This window comes from Protopterus annectens, chromosome 5.part1 (assembly GCF_019279795.1).
Source record: "Protopterus annectens isolate FY-2018-M chromosome 5.part1, PAN1.0, whole genome shotgun sequence".
NCBI classification, from domain to species: domain Eukaryota; kingdom Metazoa; phylum Chordata; order Ceratodontiformes; family Protopteridae; genus Protopterus; species Protopterus annectens.
Window position 1 is genome coordinate 623,817,066 of NC_056736.1, and position 16,750 is coordinate 623,833,815.

A 16,750-nucleotide genomic window follows, 5' to 3' on the forward strand; every position below is an offset into this window, starting at 1 on the left:
AAACCCTCAGATATGCTCAGAGTTAGTTCACAACAACAAAAAATACACTGAACCCAAAGATATTGCCAACATTCTGGCTGACAGGTTCAGTGCAAATTTCTCCCCTCCCTCACCCCCAAAAGAAGAAATACTTATCCCAGCTGAATGTAATCTCCCTGTCATCTCAGATGTCCAGGTGAGAGCCGCCCTCAGCAAAGCTAAAAACACAGCATCAATGGGACCTGACGGCATCCGGTTGCGTGCTACGTGAACTCCAAGAGGAGCTAAACCCGCACATAAAAATGCTATTTAACCTTTGCCTTACTACAGGATATATACCTGAACACTGGCGTACAGCAACAGTGGTCCCACTCCACAAAGGGGGTACCTCTACAGATTCTGGGAACTACCGCCCCATAAGCTTAACCAGCCTGGTCTGCAAAGCTATGGAAAGAATCATTATGGAACTCATAAACAGAGACATTGGGGACATACAGACACTTGATCCCACCCAGTTCGGCTTTGTAAAGGGCAGATCCTGCCTTTTGAACCTGGTTGACTTTTTAGAAACAGTCACTAGAGCCATTGATGAAGGCAAAGCAGTCCATACAGCCTACCTGGACTTGGCTAAGGCCTTCGACACAATACCCCACTCAGGCATCATAGATAAGCTCAACAGCTTAAATGTAAACCCTTATGTCACTAGATGGGTTGCAAACTGGCTAAAGGACAGAACCCATAAAGTTAAAATCGCTGGAGCAATGTCAGACTCAAAGCCAGTCACAAGTGGTGTCCCACAGGGATATGTCCTGGGACCCCTCTTGTTCGGCATTTATTTCTCAGATGTTAAAGCAAACATGGGAGGGTTGTGGCTGACAAAGTTCGCAGATGACTGCAAACTAGGTGCCATAGCCGATACACCAGCGGACACATACATCCTACAAAAAGGCCTCACAGAAACGGACAACTGGTGCCGGAGTCATGGCCTTAAACTAAATGCCAAAAAATGTATAGTCATCCCCTTTGGGAAAAACAAAGTACCCAAAAATTATCACATAGACAGCAACCCACTGAGTACGGAAAAAGTAATCAGAGACCTAGGGACCCAAGTTGACAGTGACCTCTCATTTGACACCCACGTTGCCAAAGTGGTTAGAAAGACATTCTACCTTGCACACCTTATCATGAAGGGATTTGCATCCAGATCCAAGGATGTCATTGTACCCCTATACTCCTCCCTCATCAGACCCATGATTGAGTACAATGCCCCATTTGGTATGTACCCTCACCCGGCATTTGCAACAGCTAGAGAGACCACAAAAGTACCTCACCAAGAGGATCAAGGGTCTCCAACATATGTCTTATTCTGCCAGACTAAAGAAACTCCAGCTCTATTCAGTAGCATACCACCTGCTCAGAGGTGATCTGTGCCTGACGTACAAGGCCATGTCCAATCAGGAACTGATGGACATGCTCCACCTCTAAAAATCCAAATGCATCAGAACCACGAGAGCTAAAGACTTAAACCTCGGCACAAGTATGAATAGGACAAGCTGGAGGGATAGATTCATAACCCAGAGGCTTCCCATGCTCTGGATCAGAATTCCAGTTCATGTTAGGCAGAGCCCCTCACTAACTCTCTTCAAGAGAAATCTTGATGAGTGGATGGGAGATCGTAAGTTTACCCCAGGGGTCACATCTGTGTCACTACTAGACAGGGGCACAGTAAACTAATTATATTATATAAGGGGACCTTCACTGTGTCACTACTAGACAGAGGCACAGTATTCTAAATCTATTCTGTACATTTTTGTACCATTTCATGGGGTGGCGAAAGCCACATCACTATGGCTAGGCTTACAAATGCCCCAGGGCAGATAGCCTAGTACTAAACTATGAAACTATAAAAGTTTGACCACAGCAATGAAAACAGCTACATAAAAATGTTCCTTCTGCATCAAGACACATTCTGAGAACAAGTGCAATGAATTTATCAGACTGAATACTTTTCTAAACATGCAAATGTAAGCATATCATATAGTTGATTTTAAGCAACAGCAGAGTTTAATTCCCAGTTCTGGTGACTAAACAGTCACAGAATAACAAGAGTTATATTTACCTTGGTTCTCTCAAATTTGCTCAGGGTTTCTAAAAGCTTTGAAATGTTTACTCTTGTTTCTTCTTCAAAGAAGAAAATCCACGACACATTTCTACCATAGATGGCAGAGAAACTGAAAAAAAAGGAAAAATAATTAAATGACATTTTTAATATTTTCACTGACACTAAGCACATCTAAGCTCCATATTCATTTGAATTTAACAAGAACTTTAAACTAACAAACTTTCATTCTGTCATGTGTTAAATTACTTTTTTTCTGCATGATATATTAGAAATACGAAATGATTTCACAAGGCTGTTTACCTGACATATTTAACTATACACCGATATGATTAAACAGGAATGTACTGACTTCACAGACCCATATCACATTTTTTCTAAATAAATGTTTGTAAAACCAATAATCCTGCCTGACTACACCCCAGTCCATCTGCAACTGATAAAAGAAAACATGCTGTCGAGCTTAAATAATTCAGACCAATAGAGCTTAACTCTGTTTCAATTAACTTAACTTGTAATAAAAATAAGGACTCAAGGTCAGACTCAAATGAAACTGCAAGGGTTTGCCATGACAGATTTAAAACTGCTGTCCCACACTTAAAAAAAATGATTTGTTGCTTTATAAGTGTCATGATCTACAGTTTGTTCCCCTTTCAAATTAGAAATGGAAACAGTAGAAAGAAATCATCATTCATCAACCCCCCTTTTTCCACATGGGGTTGGGGTGTCGCAACAAATGTCGCCATTTCTCTTGATTCAATGCCACTCTTATCTTCTTTGACAGACATACCAGACTGTCCCAGATCTTCTCTCACATAATACATCTATCTCTTTGCTGGACACTTGTTTTCTCTTGTCTTCTTGCTATCTGTACAGAATCTTATTTACCAAATCGTCTTCTGTTTTCCTGCAAATATGCCCAAACCACCTTAATCTGTTCTCTTTGACATTCTTTGAAACTGTAACGACAGTACTTTGGCGTCTGCTCTGATGTCATCATTTTATTATCTGTCCCAATGGGTATCTTACCACCCATCTCAGGCACTTCACCTCCATTACTTCTAGCTTCCTCAACTGCTCTGCTTCACTGGCCAGGATTCTGTACCATACACCTGTACTGGTCACACCACTGTTTTGTAAGCCTTACTTTCAGATTCTCTGACATTCTTTTGTGCCAGTTGACTGCAGCCCCTCGTATTCTAGCTTTGACCTCCTCATTCAGACTTTCTTTCTCCTTAACCACCTTCCCGGATAATTAAAGCTTTTAACCTGTTCTACTGTTTTCCCTTCTATCTCACTTTTCAACGTCTGCTTTCTCCCCTTTGCTGCCTTAACAATGGTCTTATTTCTGCTCACTTTCATTGCATGCACCCTCGGTTTTGCAGTTCATTCCCCTAACATTTTCTGAAGTTCTTGTTCAGTCTGCCTGTAATGCCACATCATCTGTATACAGCAGATTTGTTGATCTGTCCTTGCCATTTGTCTTACTAATGTAGTCCCATTATCAGTATGAACAGCACTGAGCTCAGAACTGAACCTGATGGACACCCACTCCTACAGAGAACCTCTCTGTTAGACCAAACACTATTCATAATTGTGTTACTTGGTCCTCACACATTGCCTTTATTAATTCTACCAATGTTTCCAGGACTTCAGACCATTGCAGGGCTTCCCAAATCAGCTTTATTTGGACCTTGTCATATGTTTTCTCTAAGTCTAGGAATGTCCAGTTGGACACTTTCCTCATTTCTTTTTCTCATGTATCTGTCTCACTGCAAACACTGGGCTAGCTCTGCTGCATCCTGATCTGAATCTTACTGCTCATCTCCTGTCTTACTTTCTACTACTCTGCATATTCATAAGTCACCTTCTCCACGAGTTTCATGCACTGTGACATGAGTGTGACGCTTTTGTACAGCCCACAGCTGCGGATGTCCCCTTTGTGCTCTTACACTGGTATTAAAATGTTTATTCTCCGGTCATCTGGGTTACTCCTTTCTCTTCATACCACTAGGAGTACCCCTCAGGAGTCATTTTGCACCTAACTCACCCAACACCTAGATCATATCTGCCAGGACCTCCTCTGAGTTTGATGCTTTTCCTGACTTACTTTCCTTAGTGCTGCTCTTACTTTTTCTAAGGTGGTCTCTTTTTCCTCTTTCATTGTAGGCTGTATTTGGAGAAGGAAAGTTGAGGGTTTTTTCATTCAGTGGCAGCTGGACGTACAGGAGACAGAAACCCAATATAAAATACCAGATACTATTGGCCAGATTAGAAAAGGACTACAAAGTACTGCACACAAACCGAAAGACAGAAAAAAACACACTGCCAGATATTTAATAACTTAAGATAGCTAAAGTATCAGTACATGTTCTTAGGCCATACAGGTAAGTGACTTAGACATCATGTGTACATTCTGTACGGTGATCGTGATACAGTGGGGTTAGGAAATAAACTTTCTTCCACAGTAGTGTGATCTCAGAGTTGGTAGATTTAATTTATGGGGGGTGTGAGGGGCAGAGCTCCCCACATGGGGGGGGGTGCAAAAGGGCTTGCCCCCCTGCAGAAACATAGTAAAAAGTGTGTTTGATGTTGTTATAGCTGGAGGGAATGTTATTTATATGTACTTTGTAGTTTTCAATGTTATGATGCAAAGTTTCAGTGTTCTGATTTTTTAATGTTATGAGTTTTTAGTGTTTTGGGTTTTCAATGTCATGGTCTCAGTGTTTTGAGATTTGATTATGAGAATTACATGTTTTGAAGGGGAACCATAGATTTTATATATATATATATATATATATATATATATATATATATATATATATATATATATATACATAGGTTCATAGGTTCATACTAGGCTATCTGCCCTAGGGCATTTATAAGCCTAGCCAGAGTATGTTTGGCTTTCGCCACCCATTTTAAATTAATTTTGCTATGCCCTTTTTCGAGGTTAGTATACTGTGCCTCTGTCTAACAGTGACACAGAACTGATACCCGGGGAAAACCTACAATCTCCCATCCACTCATCAAGATTCCTCTTGAAGAGTGTCAGTGAGGGACTCTGCCTAACCTGGACTGGGATTTTATTACAGAGTGAAGGGAGCCTCTGGGTTATGAATCTGTCCCTCCAGCATGTCCTATTTATTTCAGTGCTGAGGTTCAAGTCTCTCGAGCGTGTAGCTCGATGGGATTTGGATTTTTTGAGGTGCAGCATGTCCCTTAATTCCGGGTTGGACATGGCTTTATACGTCAGGCACAGGTCGCCTCTGAGCAGGCGGTATGCCACTGAGTAGAGCTGGAGTTTCTTTAACCGGGCAGCATATGGTATCTGTTTGAGCCCTTTGATCCTCTTGGTGAGGTACTTTTGGGGTCTTTCCAGTTGCTGCAGGTGTTTGGTAAGGTACATCCCAAAAGGGGCATTGTACTCGATTATGGGCCTGATGAGGGATGAGTAAAGAGGCACAATGACCTCCCCTAATCTAGATGTGAATCCCTTCATGATTAGGTGGGCTATATAAAATGTTTTTCTAACCACTTTGGCCACATGGTTGTCAAATGAGAGATTGCTATCAACTTGGGTTCCCAGGTCCCTAATTACTTCTTCTGTACTTAATGGATTACCACCTATGTGGTAATTTGTGGGCACTTTGTTTTTGCCAAAGGGGATGACTATACATTTTTGGCGTTTAGCTTAAGGCCATGGCTCTGGCACCAGTTGTCTGTTTCTATGAGGCCCTTTGGGAGGATGTTTGTGTCGGCTGGAGAGTCGATTATGGTGCCCAGTTTGCAGTCATCTGTGAACTTGGTCAGCCACAGTCCTTCTGTGTTGGCCTGTACCTCCGAGAAATATATACCGAACAAGAGAGGTCCCAGGACTGAGCCTTGTGGGACGCCACTTGTAACTGGTTTGGAGTCCGACATGGCTCCAGCAATTCTAACCATGTGGGTTCTGTCCTTGAGCCAGTTTGCAACCCATCTAGTGACAAAGGGATTTATATTTAAGCTGGTGAGCTTATCTATAATGCCCGAGTGGGGTATTGTATCGAAGGCTTTTGCGAGGTCCAGGTAGGCTGTGTGGACCACCTTCCCTTCGTCAATGGCCTTGGTGACTGTTTCAAAGAAGTTGACCAGGTTTAAGAGGCAGGATCTGCCCTTAAAGCTGAACTGGGTAGGATCCAGTGTCTGTAGGTTCCCAATATCTTTATTTATGAGGTCCATGATGATCCTTTCCATAGCTTTGCAGACCAAGCTAGTCAGGCTTATGGGGCGATAGTTTCCAGGGTCTGTTGAGGCACCACCTTTGTGGAGAGGGACCACTGTTGCTGTACGCCACTCTTAGGGTACATATCCTATACTAAGGCTGAGATTGAACAGTAGCTTTATGTTTGGGTTTAGCTCTTCTTGGAGTTCATGTAGGACGCAGCCTGGGACACCGTCTGGTCCCATTGATGCTGTGTTTTTTGCTTTGGAGAGGGCGGCTCTTACCTGAGCATCTGAGATGTCAGGGGGCAGCACTCTGCTGGGATAGATATTTGCCCTTTTGGTGGGGGGGGGGTTGTTCTGAACCTGTCAGCTAGGATGTTGGCAATGTCTGTGGGTTCAGTGTATTTTTTGCCATTTTGGACTAATTCTGAGCATATCTGGGAATTCCCACCCAGGTTCCTAACATAAGTAAAGAAAGCCTTGTGATTATCCTTAGTGTCCTGTGCAATTTTTCTCTCGAAGCTGGCCTTAGACGATTTTATGAGTGCCCTTTGTTTTTTGCTAATACTGATCAGAGATGCCTTCCCTTTTTGGGATTTTGCTCTGTCATGTAGTAGCTTCCTCCTTCTATTGTATAGTTTGTTTATGGCTGGGGTCCACCAGACAGGACGTCTGCCTTTGGAGGATTGGGTCTTGGTTTTATTTGGGATTGCATGATCCATGCATTCCTGAAGGTGTTCATAGAATGCATTTATAAAGGATTCTGCGGTCTAGGCCGTATTTTCCACAGGCCCGGGGGCTTTGAAGGATTCCACCTCGGTTTTGAGGAGTGTGAAATTTGCTTTAGAGAAGTTTTCACTGTGGTTTTCTGGGCATGGGGTGGGGTCGGGATGTGAATATCCAGTGAGATCAGTTTATGGTCTGATCTTACCAATGAGGGATACGCTTCTGGTCTGGAGCATAGAGTCCCCATGTTAGTGATGATCAGGTCCAGTATGTTTTCCCCTCTTGTGGGAGTAGTAACAAGTTGTTCCATAGCATTTGAGTTTATGAATTCTAGAAACCTTTGGGCTAGGGTGTTGGAGCTACAGTAATGCTCCCAGTCTATTTTTGGGTAGTTGAAGTCGCCCAATATAATGGTGTTTGGAGAGACCTTCATATTTTCCAGTGTTCTCAGGAAGGCCGAGTGGGGTTCCTGTGTTTGGGAGGGTGGTCTGTAGCAGGCTATAAACTGGAAGGCAGTTTTACCCACTGTTAGTTGCACATGGATAATCTCTGATGCTTCATGCTTTGCCACCAACCTGGAGGTGTGGGTATCTTTGATGAATATCGATACTCCCCCTCCTTTTGTGGTTCGGTCCAAGTTTTGGGGCCGAAAAGCATGGTATGAGGTATAACCTGGTAGTGCTGGGGTGCTCTCGGGAGCCCTGAACCAGGTTTCTGTTACTGCACAGATATCGATGTTCTCCATGCTAAGGAGAGTTTCAAGTGCGTGCATCTTGAGGTTTAGACTTCTGGCGTTGAGTAGCATTACTCTTAGTTTCTTATCCCTTGTGATACCTATGAAGGTGGGTTTGTCTTTTGAGCCTTGCCTAAAAAAAGCACTATGGGGGTAGCAAGAGCCTTTGCCAATATCCGAAAGCCCAGGGGTGACAGGTGCAAGCCGTCCCCAGCGAAGCATCGTGGCTTGTCGAGCATATCATCCCAGGCTGACAGGCATTGGATCCCCTTTGAATGACACCAGTGCTTAAGCCAATTGTTGAAATTGATCATCTTGTTTTCATATTGTGGCATCATTCTTGGTGAGGGTAAGATGCTACTCAAGGTCAGGGTCATATCGGCCTGGGATACATGCTCAGAGAGCTCCTCTATGTCTCTCTTCATGTAGTCCAGGGATGTACGTCTCAGGTCATTCACACCAGCATGGACAATGACTGAGTCATATTTGTACTTGCCTTGGAGTGACCTGAGTGTGTTATGTGGCGGATCCTAGCGCCCGACAGTCTGCTCACCGTAACCTTCTCCTTGTTCAGCCTGGTGAGCGGGACGTCAGTGTGCCTGACGATAGAGTCACCTATTACAAGTGTATCAGGTGTGTTGTTTAGCCTTAAGGGCTGTGACTGTTCGGCACACTGGCTTTGTGACATATGTGTTGCACGTGTTTTGTTTTGGGGTAGTGGTTGCTTGGGTGTCTGCTTTGGAGGTCTCTGCTGCTTAGGCAGATCTTTATTTAGAGCCTCCAAGTATGTTTGTGTGTGATTATGTGTTTGGTTTGCTGTCGTGGTAGGTCTATGTGAGACTGGAATTGTAGTGAGTGTGGTTTCCTTCTCCTCCTGACTGGTTATGCCAGCACTGAGTTGAGAGAGCTTAGCCTCCAGTTTGGCTATATGGTTGCATCTCTCACATGTGTTGGAATTTGTTGGGAGGAGGAGAGGGCTGTCTGTGTACATGAGGCAGTTGTAACATTGCCTCAAGATTCCCAAGTTCACCAGCTGGACCGGAGAGGAGATTGACAACTGACCTTTGGATATGCTAGAATAATATTGGGAATTCCTTTATAATTGAAAACAAGGGCCAATGGGGAGTGAGGGTGTAGTGCTTTTAATTTTTAGTGCTGACTTATATAATTGCTTTAGTGAGCAAGTGCCAGGTAACTTAAGTGCAATGTGTTACAGGTAACTTAAATGCAAAAATGACAAACAGTAACTTTCTTTCAAGTGAAACAGGGAAATAAGTACAGTAGGCAATGCAGATATCACTAGGGATCCACAGAAGCGCTTAGAAGCCGCGTTTTAGGTGGAATTAGCATTCCAGGGAAATAACAAGCAAATAAACAACAAGCATACAAACAAAGCTAGATTCAGCAGGTCTGGATCTAGTCTTTGCTACAGCAAACAAGGTGTACCAATTTCAGGAAGAAACAGTTCAAATATGCAGGCACTATAAGCCTTTAACCAGAAATTCCCAGCTCAGAAGGGCAGAGTCCAGCCTCTCCTCCCACAAGAGTGCAGACCACGAACCTTCTTAATGTAAAATAACTGGGCCTGAAGCCCAAGTGCATAAACCAGAACTAATACACTTTAGGAATAACAGACACTGAGCTCTCAATCAACAGATTCATTAGAAGAATCAGTAGATAAATATATATATGTATATATATATATATATATATATATATATATTTATTTATCTACACACACACACACACACACACACACACACACACACACAGTGCCTCAATTTGCATACATAATTATGTAACCCCACCCACTCTACTGGAATTGTGGGATACCAACTTTTAAACGCAAATTGAAGAACTGACAAAATATTACACAAAAATAAACAGAACAATTGTGCTTTATTCAAATTAATATTTGAACTTGTATCAAACTTTGAACTTGCGAAAAAAGCAAAACTAAAATAATTTTATTTTTATAAAAGAAATTTGTAACTGCTTCTACACCAATATTAAATAACATAAAATAAAACCGTAAAACTTCTATTTATAATAATATCTGAAGAAATTGCATAAAACTATGAACTTTTATAAAACTAAGATAGAAATTTATTTTATGAAAATAAAATTAACTGCTACACAGGAGTCTGGAGGTAAAGCAAGCAGCAGGACACATTGCTTGTAAGACAGTACAACAAATGACTGTTAGGATCTCTGAGCTGCTTGCACTACGACTTGTTTCAGAACAGAAAGAAAATGTAATAGTGTACAAAGACAGTTTGGAATAACCAATATGCTGTTTCCTGCTTGCTGATAATCAGTCAGTCCTTGTCAAACAACCAATACCATCCCTTCCTTATCTGTCTCATCCTTTAATTCTCTGACCCTGTTTTGAGCCTCCTACATCTGAAGCAGCCCATCAGCCCTTGGGAAAAATAAGACTTATTTTTTGTGAACATGTGCCACTCCACTCCCTCATCTTCAAAATATTCTCTCCTGACATTTGTGTCAATTGGTGAATGAGGGGCATCTGGCACTTCTAAGGATTTCACTAATAGTGCAGTTCAGCCTTTGTCACTAGAGGTGGTGTGAGTAATGGTGTTCTAAACAGTAATGCTGATGGTGGAAAGTTCACAATTACTGGTGCTCCATTCACTAATGATAAAGCATGCTTGTGTTTGGCCACAGAAATCACCTGTTTTCATGATGACAGCTTTTTCTTGCATATGCTACATACACTAGCGTAGACTACAACCACCCAGGGGGGCAGCAAAAAAAAAAAAAAAAAACTCATTGGGTGATTTGGTTCACTTTTCTATTTGCTGCATGCTTCACATGGGGAGGGGTGATAACTAGTGCAATGGCGACAATTATTGGTCATAGGTGTATTTGGTGGGTTGCTTAATTCCCGTTAAATAGAGCTGCAGTCAAAACCTTCTTCCCTTTCTCTCTCCCAGTTTTGCAGCCGATAAGCTGAACAAGTGTGCTGTGAGGGGCAACGTTTTCTGTTACCTGATTGATGATCAATCGACGTACATAAACACTTCTGCTGAGTTTTTTTTTTTTTTGCAAGTCCTTGTTTGTAACAAAGTTACTTTGGAGTGCATGGCGTGACCCCGAATCCTTTTCTTTTATCTTACACTGGGCCCTAACTGAGTCCAATGCCAATGGAAGGAATGGAAATGTGTTTTCTTTTTTTTTTTTTCTAAAGAGTGAAGACCGGTAGCAGCACACAGAGATAGGAGAACTCAATTGAGTGCACCAACACGTAAACTTAGCACAAACATTACTGAGTTTTGAATTTCATTTGGGACACGTGACATGATGACAAACCAAAAATGTAGAAGAACAGTATTATCAAATTAACTTAGTAAGCAGAGGAAAGTAATAGTATATACAAGTACCGAAGCATGACCGAGGTTAAAAAGGAACCATAAAAACTGTATTGCAGTAAACAAAACGAGTGGTTAGCACTTTCAAAGAACATGGTCTGAAGAAGTGATTTTAAATTATGAAAGTGCTACTGTTTTGTTTACTGCAATAAACTTTTTATGGTTCATTTTTAACCTCGGTCATGCTTTGGTACTTGTATACTTTTCGATGATTTGAAACCAGTTCATTTAATTTCACCACTAAAAAGTCTGGTAATGGTGACTTTGAATTTCTCTCACACAGGGTGAGAGATGAGACATACCGTGTCTGGATATGCATTTTTCTTTTCTTTTCCATTTACCTGGAGCTGGAGGAGCTCGAGTCTCCGAGGTTCTCATCCTGGGTCTTGATCTGGGATTCCTGGGAGTGTGGACGTTGGGCAGACCAGGATCAGACTCTGCTCCTCTGCTGCACTTAAAGTTCTTGCTTGCTACTTGGGCTCACTTGGCTGACAGAAGTTGTCCCCTCGCTGGTTGCTGCTGCATGCTGTGCCGCCTTCCTGAGTTCCTGCTATTTTACAAACCTCAGAGAAGAGGCATATTCTCCTTCCTCAGTGATGATCCCTTCTCGCACAAAGGCTGACCTTATGCAGTGTGGACCAGTATGGTTTGACCATGCACAAGTCGATCTTACTCACGATCGACCAGTCTAATGGCAACTACATGTGTGTGTGTGTGTGTGTGTGTGTGTGTGTGTGTGTGTGTAGAGCCAGATCCAATAAGTATCACTGGCAGTCACCTACTGCCCCATAAAAGCTAGGTCCCAAAAATGGATAAAATGTAATAAAATTGTATAACAGATGTGACAACTGGGGAGAGACGGGCTAAGACTGCCAGCCTAGTCAAATAGAATTTGATATATAATTTTGGCATTTGTAAATAAATGTAAAATACAAGCATGTTTTCTTGAGTGCAAAAGAACACTGTGAAATGTGGAACTGCAAAATACGAAACAACATTGCACTCTACTGGCCCAGTGAAGCATGTTATGACCCTTTCATGTTAGAATTCGGCTCCAGTGCGGCTGGATGAAGGTTTCATGCCCATTGTTTTAAGGCTAAAGTTTATGACCAGAATTTAGATGTATAATGTGCTTTATTGCTCTAGTTTCTTCTAGAGTGTATATGTGAAATAGCTTGTATTGTTGTAAGTTTCTGAGCAGGTGTTAGATTGCTAAATAATACAGTTTGTGGCCTGAGAACTCAGACCAGGTGTTAAGATGATGCAATATGAACACTGGGAAAACCTAAGTGTCAAAATGATGTAATTTGGAAGGGCCTTAGAGATAGGTTTGTTAGTAATGTTTAAATACTATTTCTCTCAAGAGACAGGAGAGCATTTTGATCTTGGATATCCAACTTATTAGCACCCTGCCTTATGCTCACATGCAAGTTTTAGCACTCTAATTTCTTGTAGGAATAGTTAAAGTTAGTAAAGATTAATTAGGTATTTTTCTTTGAAATCAGACATGTCGTACTGTATTATTTTATGTTTCTGTGGCATGTACCTCACAAGACATCTACAGCAACTGGAAAGGCCACAAAAATACCTCACAAAGAGGATTACTGGCCTCAAACAGATGCCCTACGCAGACCATCTCAAAACACTGCAGCTTTACTCTGTCGCATATCGCCTACTCAGAGGCGATCTCTGCTTAACACACAAAGCTATGTCAAAACCAGAGCTTTTAGACATGCTCCACTTAAAGAACTCCCAATCCCTACGAGCTACATGGTCTAGGGATCTAAATCTTGTCACCACAATAAACAGAACATGCTGGAGGGACAGATTCCTGTCCCAGAGACTTCCCATACTATGGAACAAACTACCTATCTATATCAAACAAAGCTCCTCATTAGCACTCTTCAAGAAAAATCTTGATGATTGGGTAGGAGATAGGAAATTCACCCAGTGGATCACTTCTGTGGCTCTGCTCGACAGTGGCACAGGAAAATAATTTTCTTGGGTGGCGAATGCCAGGGTATCTTTTGGCTAGGCGTATATAGGCCCTAGGGCCAATAGCCTAGTACCTATCTATGAACCTAATCTCTGAACTCTTAGCTATCTCTGTGGTGTAGTAGTTTTGTCTCGTGTTTTAATTATTTATTATTAAATATTTTTAAAACCTTCTACCTGTGGCTGGTTTGTGTAGAGATAAGCTGTAGAGTACATTGCATATTTATAGAGGTTATTGTAATAGGCCACTCTAAAGTATGCCTTGACTGTTCATCATACTACCATTGGATAATAATATTGCACAGTAATAATTGGGCACCCTTTTAAGAGCCTTTTAGTAGCTGATATTATTAGCTGGGTGGTGGCAGTAATTACTACCGTATAGTCTGGGTAAAGGGGCACAGCTGGAGAATCTGTGTCAGCCTTTCCCAGGAGTGTCTGTGAAGTTGTACAAATACTTATCTCAAAGTGTTTGTGTGTTCTGTCAGCTACTTGGCAGGGACACGAAGCAATGGTTGGACAGAGAGGGTACTGGAAGTTTTAGCTTGCCCAGCTAGGCTGAGACGTGGACCCTATAGCTGTGCCAGTGGGGAGTCTTACTGGGAACCTGGTGAGCAAGGGAGCAACCAGCCACCGAATGACTGTGATCTCTGTGTGTACTTAAGGGAAATTGTACTTTACTGTGTGTATTAGTTATCCTTTCCTCTCTTCTAGGAGACTACCTCCCTAGTGTTAGTGGTGAGGACTGAGGCTCCTTAATTGCTGGGCCAGGGCATGGTCATCACAAGTGTTTAGCAGTGGTGGGATCTACTTCACATACTAATTGGCTTGTAGTCGTGTGGGTAGAGCGAATTCCTGTAGTTTATGTACAGTGATCTCTAAAAGTGTTTTGTACTCTAAAAACAGCCATGCAGTGTATACTCAGAGTTCATATCACAATTGTTTTATTTCTTTCATTAGCTTAGTGTCAGGGTGAGCAGGCAGCATGTCAGCAGAATAGTATGGAAAGCTGACAAGGAGCCAGCTGGCGATGATGTGCCACTCTAGGGGAATGGTGCATGGAAACATGACTAAAGCAGACCTAACTGCAGCCTTGGTTACAGCTGCATCAAAAAACAGCAGCCTGGAGGACAATCAGACTGACAGTGGAGATACAATATCCTCAGAGAATGGACAGCTCAACCTTTCTGCAGTGGACTTAAAAATCTAGCTGGTGCTAAAGAGACTTGAGTTGGAGGCCAGGCATATGGAACTAGAAGCAGCTGAGAAAATGAAGAGTCTACAAGCTGAGGAAAATGAACGGCATAGGGGGCATGGGAGGGAAATGCTGACTCTTCACCAGAGTCATGGAGGTAATGGGGAAGGGAATAACCGGACCCCAGAAGCACAAAAGGTCAGTAAATTTCTTCCACAGTTTAAAGAGGGGGATAATTTTAATAGCTTCATTCATATGTTTGAGCGGGTATGTAAACAGTATGAAGTTGACTAAGGGCTCTGGGTACGGTTCCTGACTCCCTTACTCCATGGTAAAGCTGTGACTTCTTTAGCAAAAATGCATGACACTGACTGTTTTCATTATACTGCTGTAAAAAGACATTTATTAGAATGTTTTAAGCTAACACCTGAAATGTATAGGAAAAAGTTTTGTGAGCATAGACACAAGGCAGATGAAAATGTATGTGAATTTGTTGTTGAACTGAGCACTAAATTTCATAGCTGGGTGAGTGGATGTCAGATCACCACTTCTGAAGGGCTGGCAGACATTTTGGTAAGGGAACAAGCCCTTAGCACACTGCCTGAGGACATGAGGATCTGGTTAGCTGATAGACAGTGTGCTACTTCAGAGGAGTTGGGGAAGAAGGGAGACCTATACCTAGCAAGCAGGGCAGTCCTGCACAGGAAAGGGACCCCCAGTACTGCTCATGGGACTAATGGAATCCATGGTGGGCAGGACAGACTGCCCCAAGAGAATCTGCCAGTAAGCAGGGGAAGCCACTATTCCAGGTATACGTCCAGGAGCTAGGGGTAAATGTTTTGAATGCAACCAGTGGGGCCATGTGGCATACACATGTCCACGGAGGCAAGGTAGGAAACCAAAGGTGAGGGAGGCCAGTAAGTGGGAAAGACAAAATGCCAATAATAGGTTTTCTTGAGACAACCGGGGTATAGAACTACCATCCTGCAGATGTCCTGAGAGGGAAGGATTTGGATGAGGCAGTACTATGTACTTATGCAGTTACATGCTGTGAGGCTAGGAGACAAGCATGTAGGTCTGGTAGGCTGGGGGAGACCCAGACAGACTGCATACGTGCAGCCAGGACTGCTGAGGTGGTTACTTTAGGGAGTGAGCTACGCTGTAGCAGTGAGACTGAATGTGAGCCACAGCTGCTTGTGGGTACTGATGTTCCCTTGGACAGGGACACTGCAAAGGTAGAGGTGAGTAGTAGTACCCAAGCTGACAGTGAGGCACCACTGTCAGAGGATGCCAGACTTACTGTGGAAGGGGAGCTGGGAAGGGTTGCAAGAAGAGACTTGAAACAGGCTCAGCTCTCGGACCCTACATTGCAAGGCCTGAGGCAGGTAGCTAGGAAGGCACCTGATTCTCAGGGGGAGGGGGAATCTGTATACTGTAATAAAGGGTTACTGTACAGAGAGTGAACCCCTGAGGGAGGGCTAGAAGGTGAGAGAGTACAGCAGTTGGTAGTGCCTAGAGCTTACCATCTGGCGCTTCTAGCCATAGCCCATGATATTCCCTTTGCAAGTCATATGGGCAAAAAATGTACAAAGTGGCATATTATGCAAAACTTCTATTGGCCTGGAATTTCCAGAGATGTAACAGGGTACTGCAGGACCTATGAGCAGTGCCAAAAGGTAGGCAAGGCAGGAGACAAGGTGAGAGCTCCTTTGATGCCTTTGCCTGTGATTGAGGAGCCATTTCAGAGGGTAGCTATGGATATTGTGGGTGCTCTGAGTACCCCAAGTTCCACAGGAAAAAAGTATATCTTAGTGATTGTAGATTATACCACACGATACTCTGAGGCAGTGGCTTTGTCCTCCATTGAGGCCGAGAAGGTGGCAAATGCTTTGCTAGAGATTTTCAGCAGGGTAGGTTTCCCAAAGGAAATACTGTCTGACAGAGGTGCCAATTTTATGTCAGACCTGCTGGCTTGTCTGTGGAAGTCCTGTGGGGTGAAGCTCATGAAGACCACCCCCTACCATCCCCAGACTAATGGTCTTGTTTAGAGGTTAAACTCTACAATCAAGTCCATGCTACGGGCATTTGCAGATAAGTTTAAGAGGGAGTGGGACAAATATTTGCCCCATCTGTTGTTTGCTTACAGAGAGGATCCCCCAGGAATGCACAGGTTTTTCACCCTTTGAGTTGCTGTATGGGCATAGGGTGAGGGACCTCTAGATTTAATTTGAGATGAGTGGGAAGGTGCGAGTCTCACAAGGAGTCTGTTGTGCCATATGTTCTGAACCTCAGGACAAGGCTCAGGGAACTCATGGGCCTGGCCAAGGAGACTCTGGCAGAAGCCCAACAAACAGAAAAAGGTGTGGTATGACAGGAATGCTCGAGCTAGAGAGTATGCTGTAGGGCAG

General features: G+C 43.0%; 1 protein-coding gene across 2 annotated transcripts in view; it reads right to left on the reverse strand.

Moving 5' to 3' along the window:
* Positions 1-16,750, reverse strand: part of B3GLCT (beta 3-glucosyltransferase) — a 1,903,418-nt gene that overhangs the window by 977,681 nt on the left and 908,987 nt on the right. For both annotated transcript variants that reach the window (XM_044073237.1, XM_044073238.1), the window contains exon 5: positions 2,099-2,210. In XM_044073237.1, the coding sequence (XP_043929172.1) occupies positions 2,099-2,210 (112 nt within the window). The remainder of the gene's footprint in view (positions 1-2,098; positions 2,211-16,750) is intronic.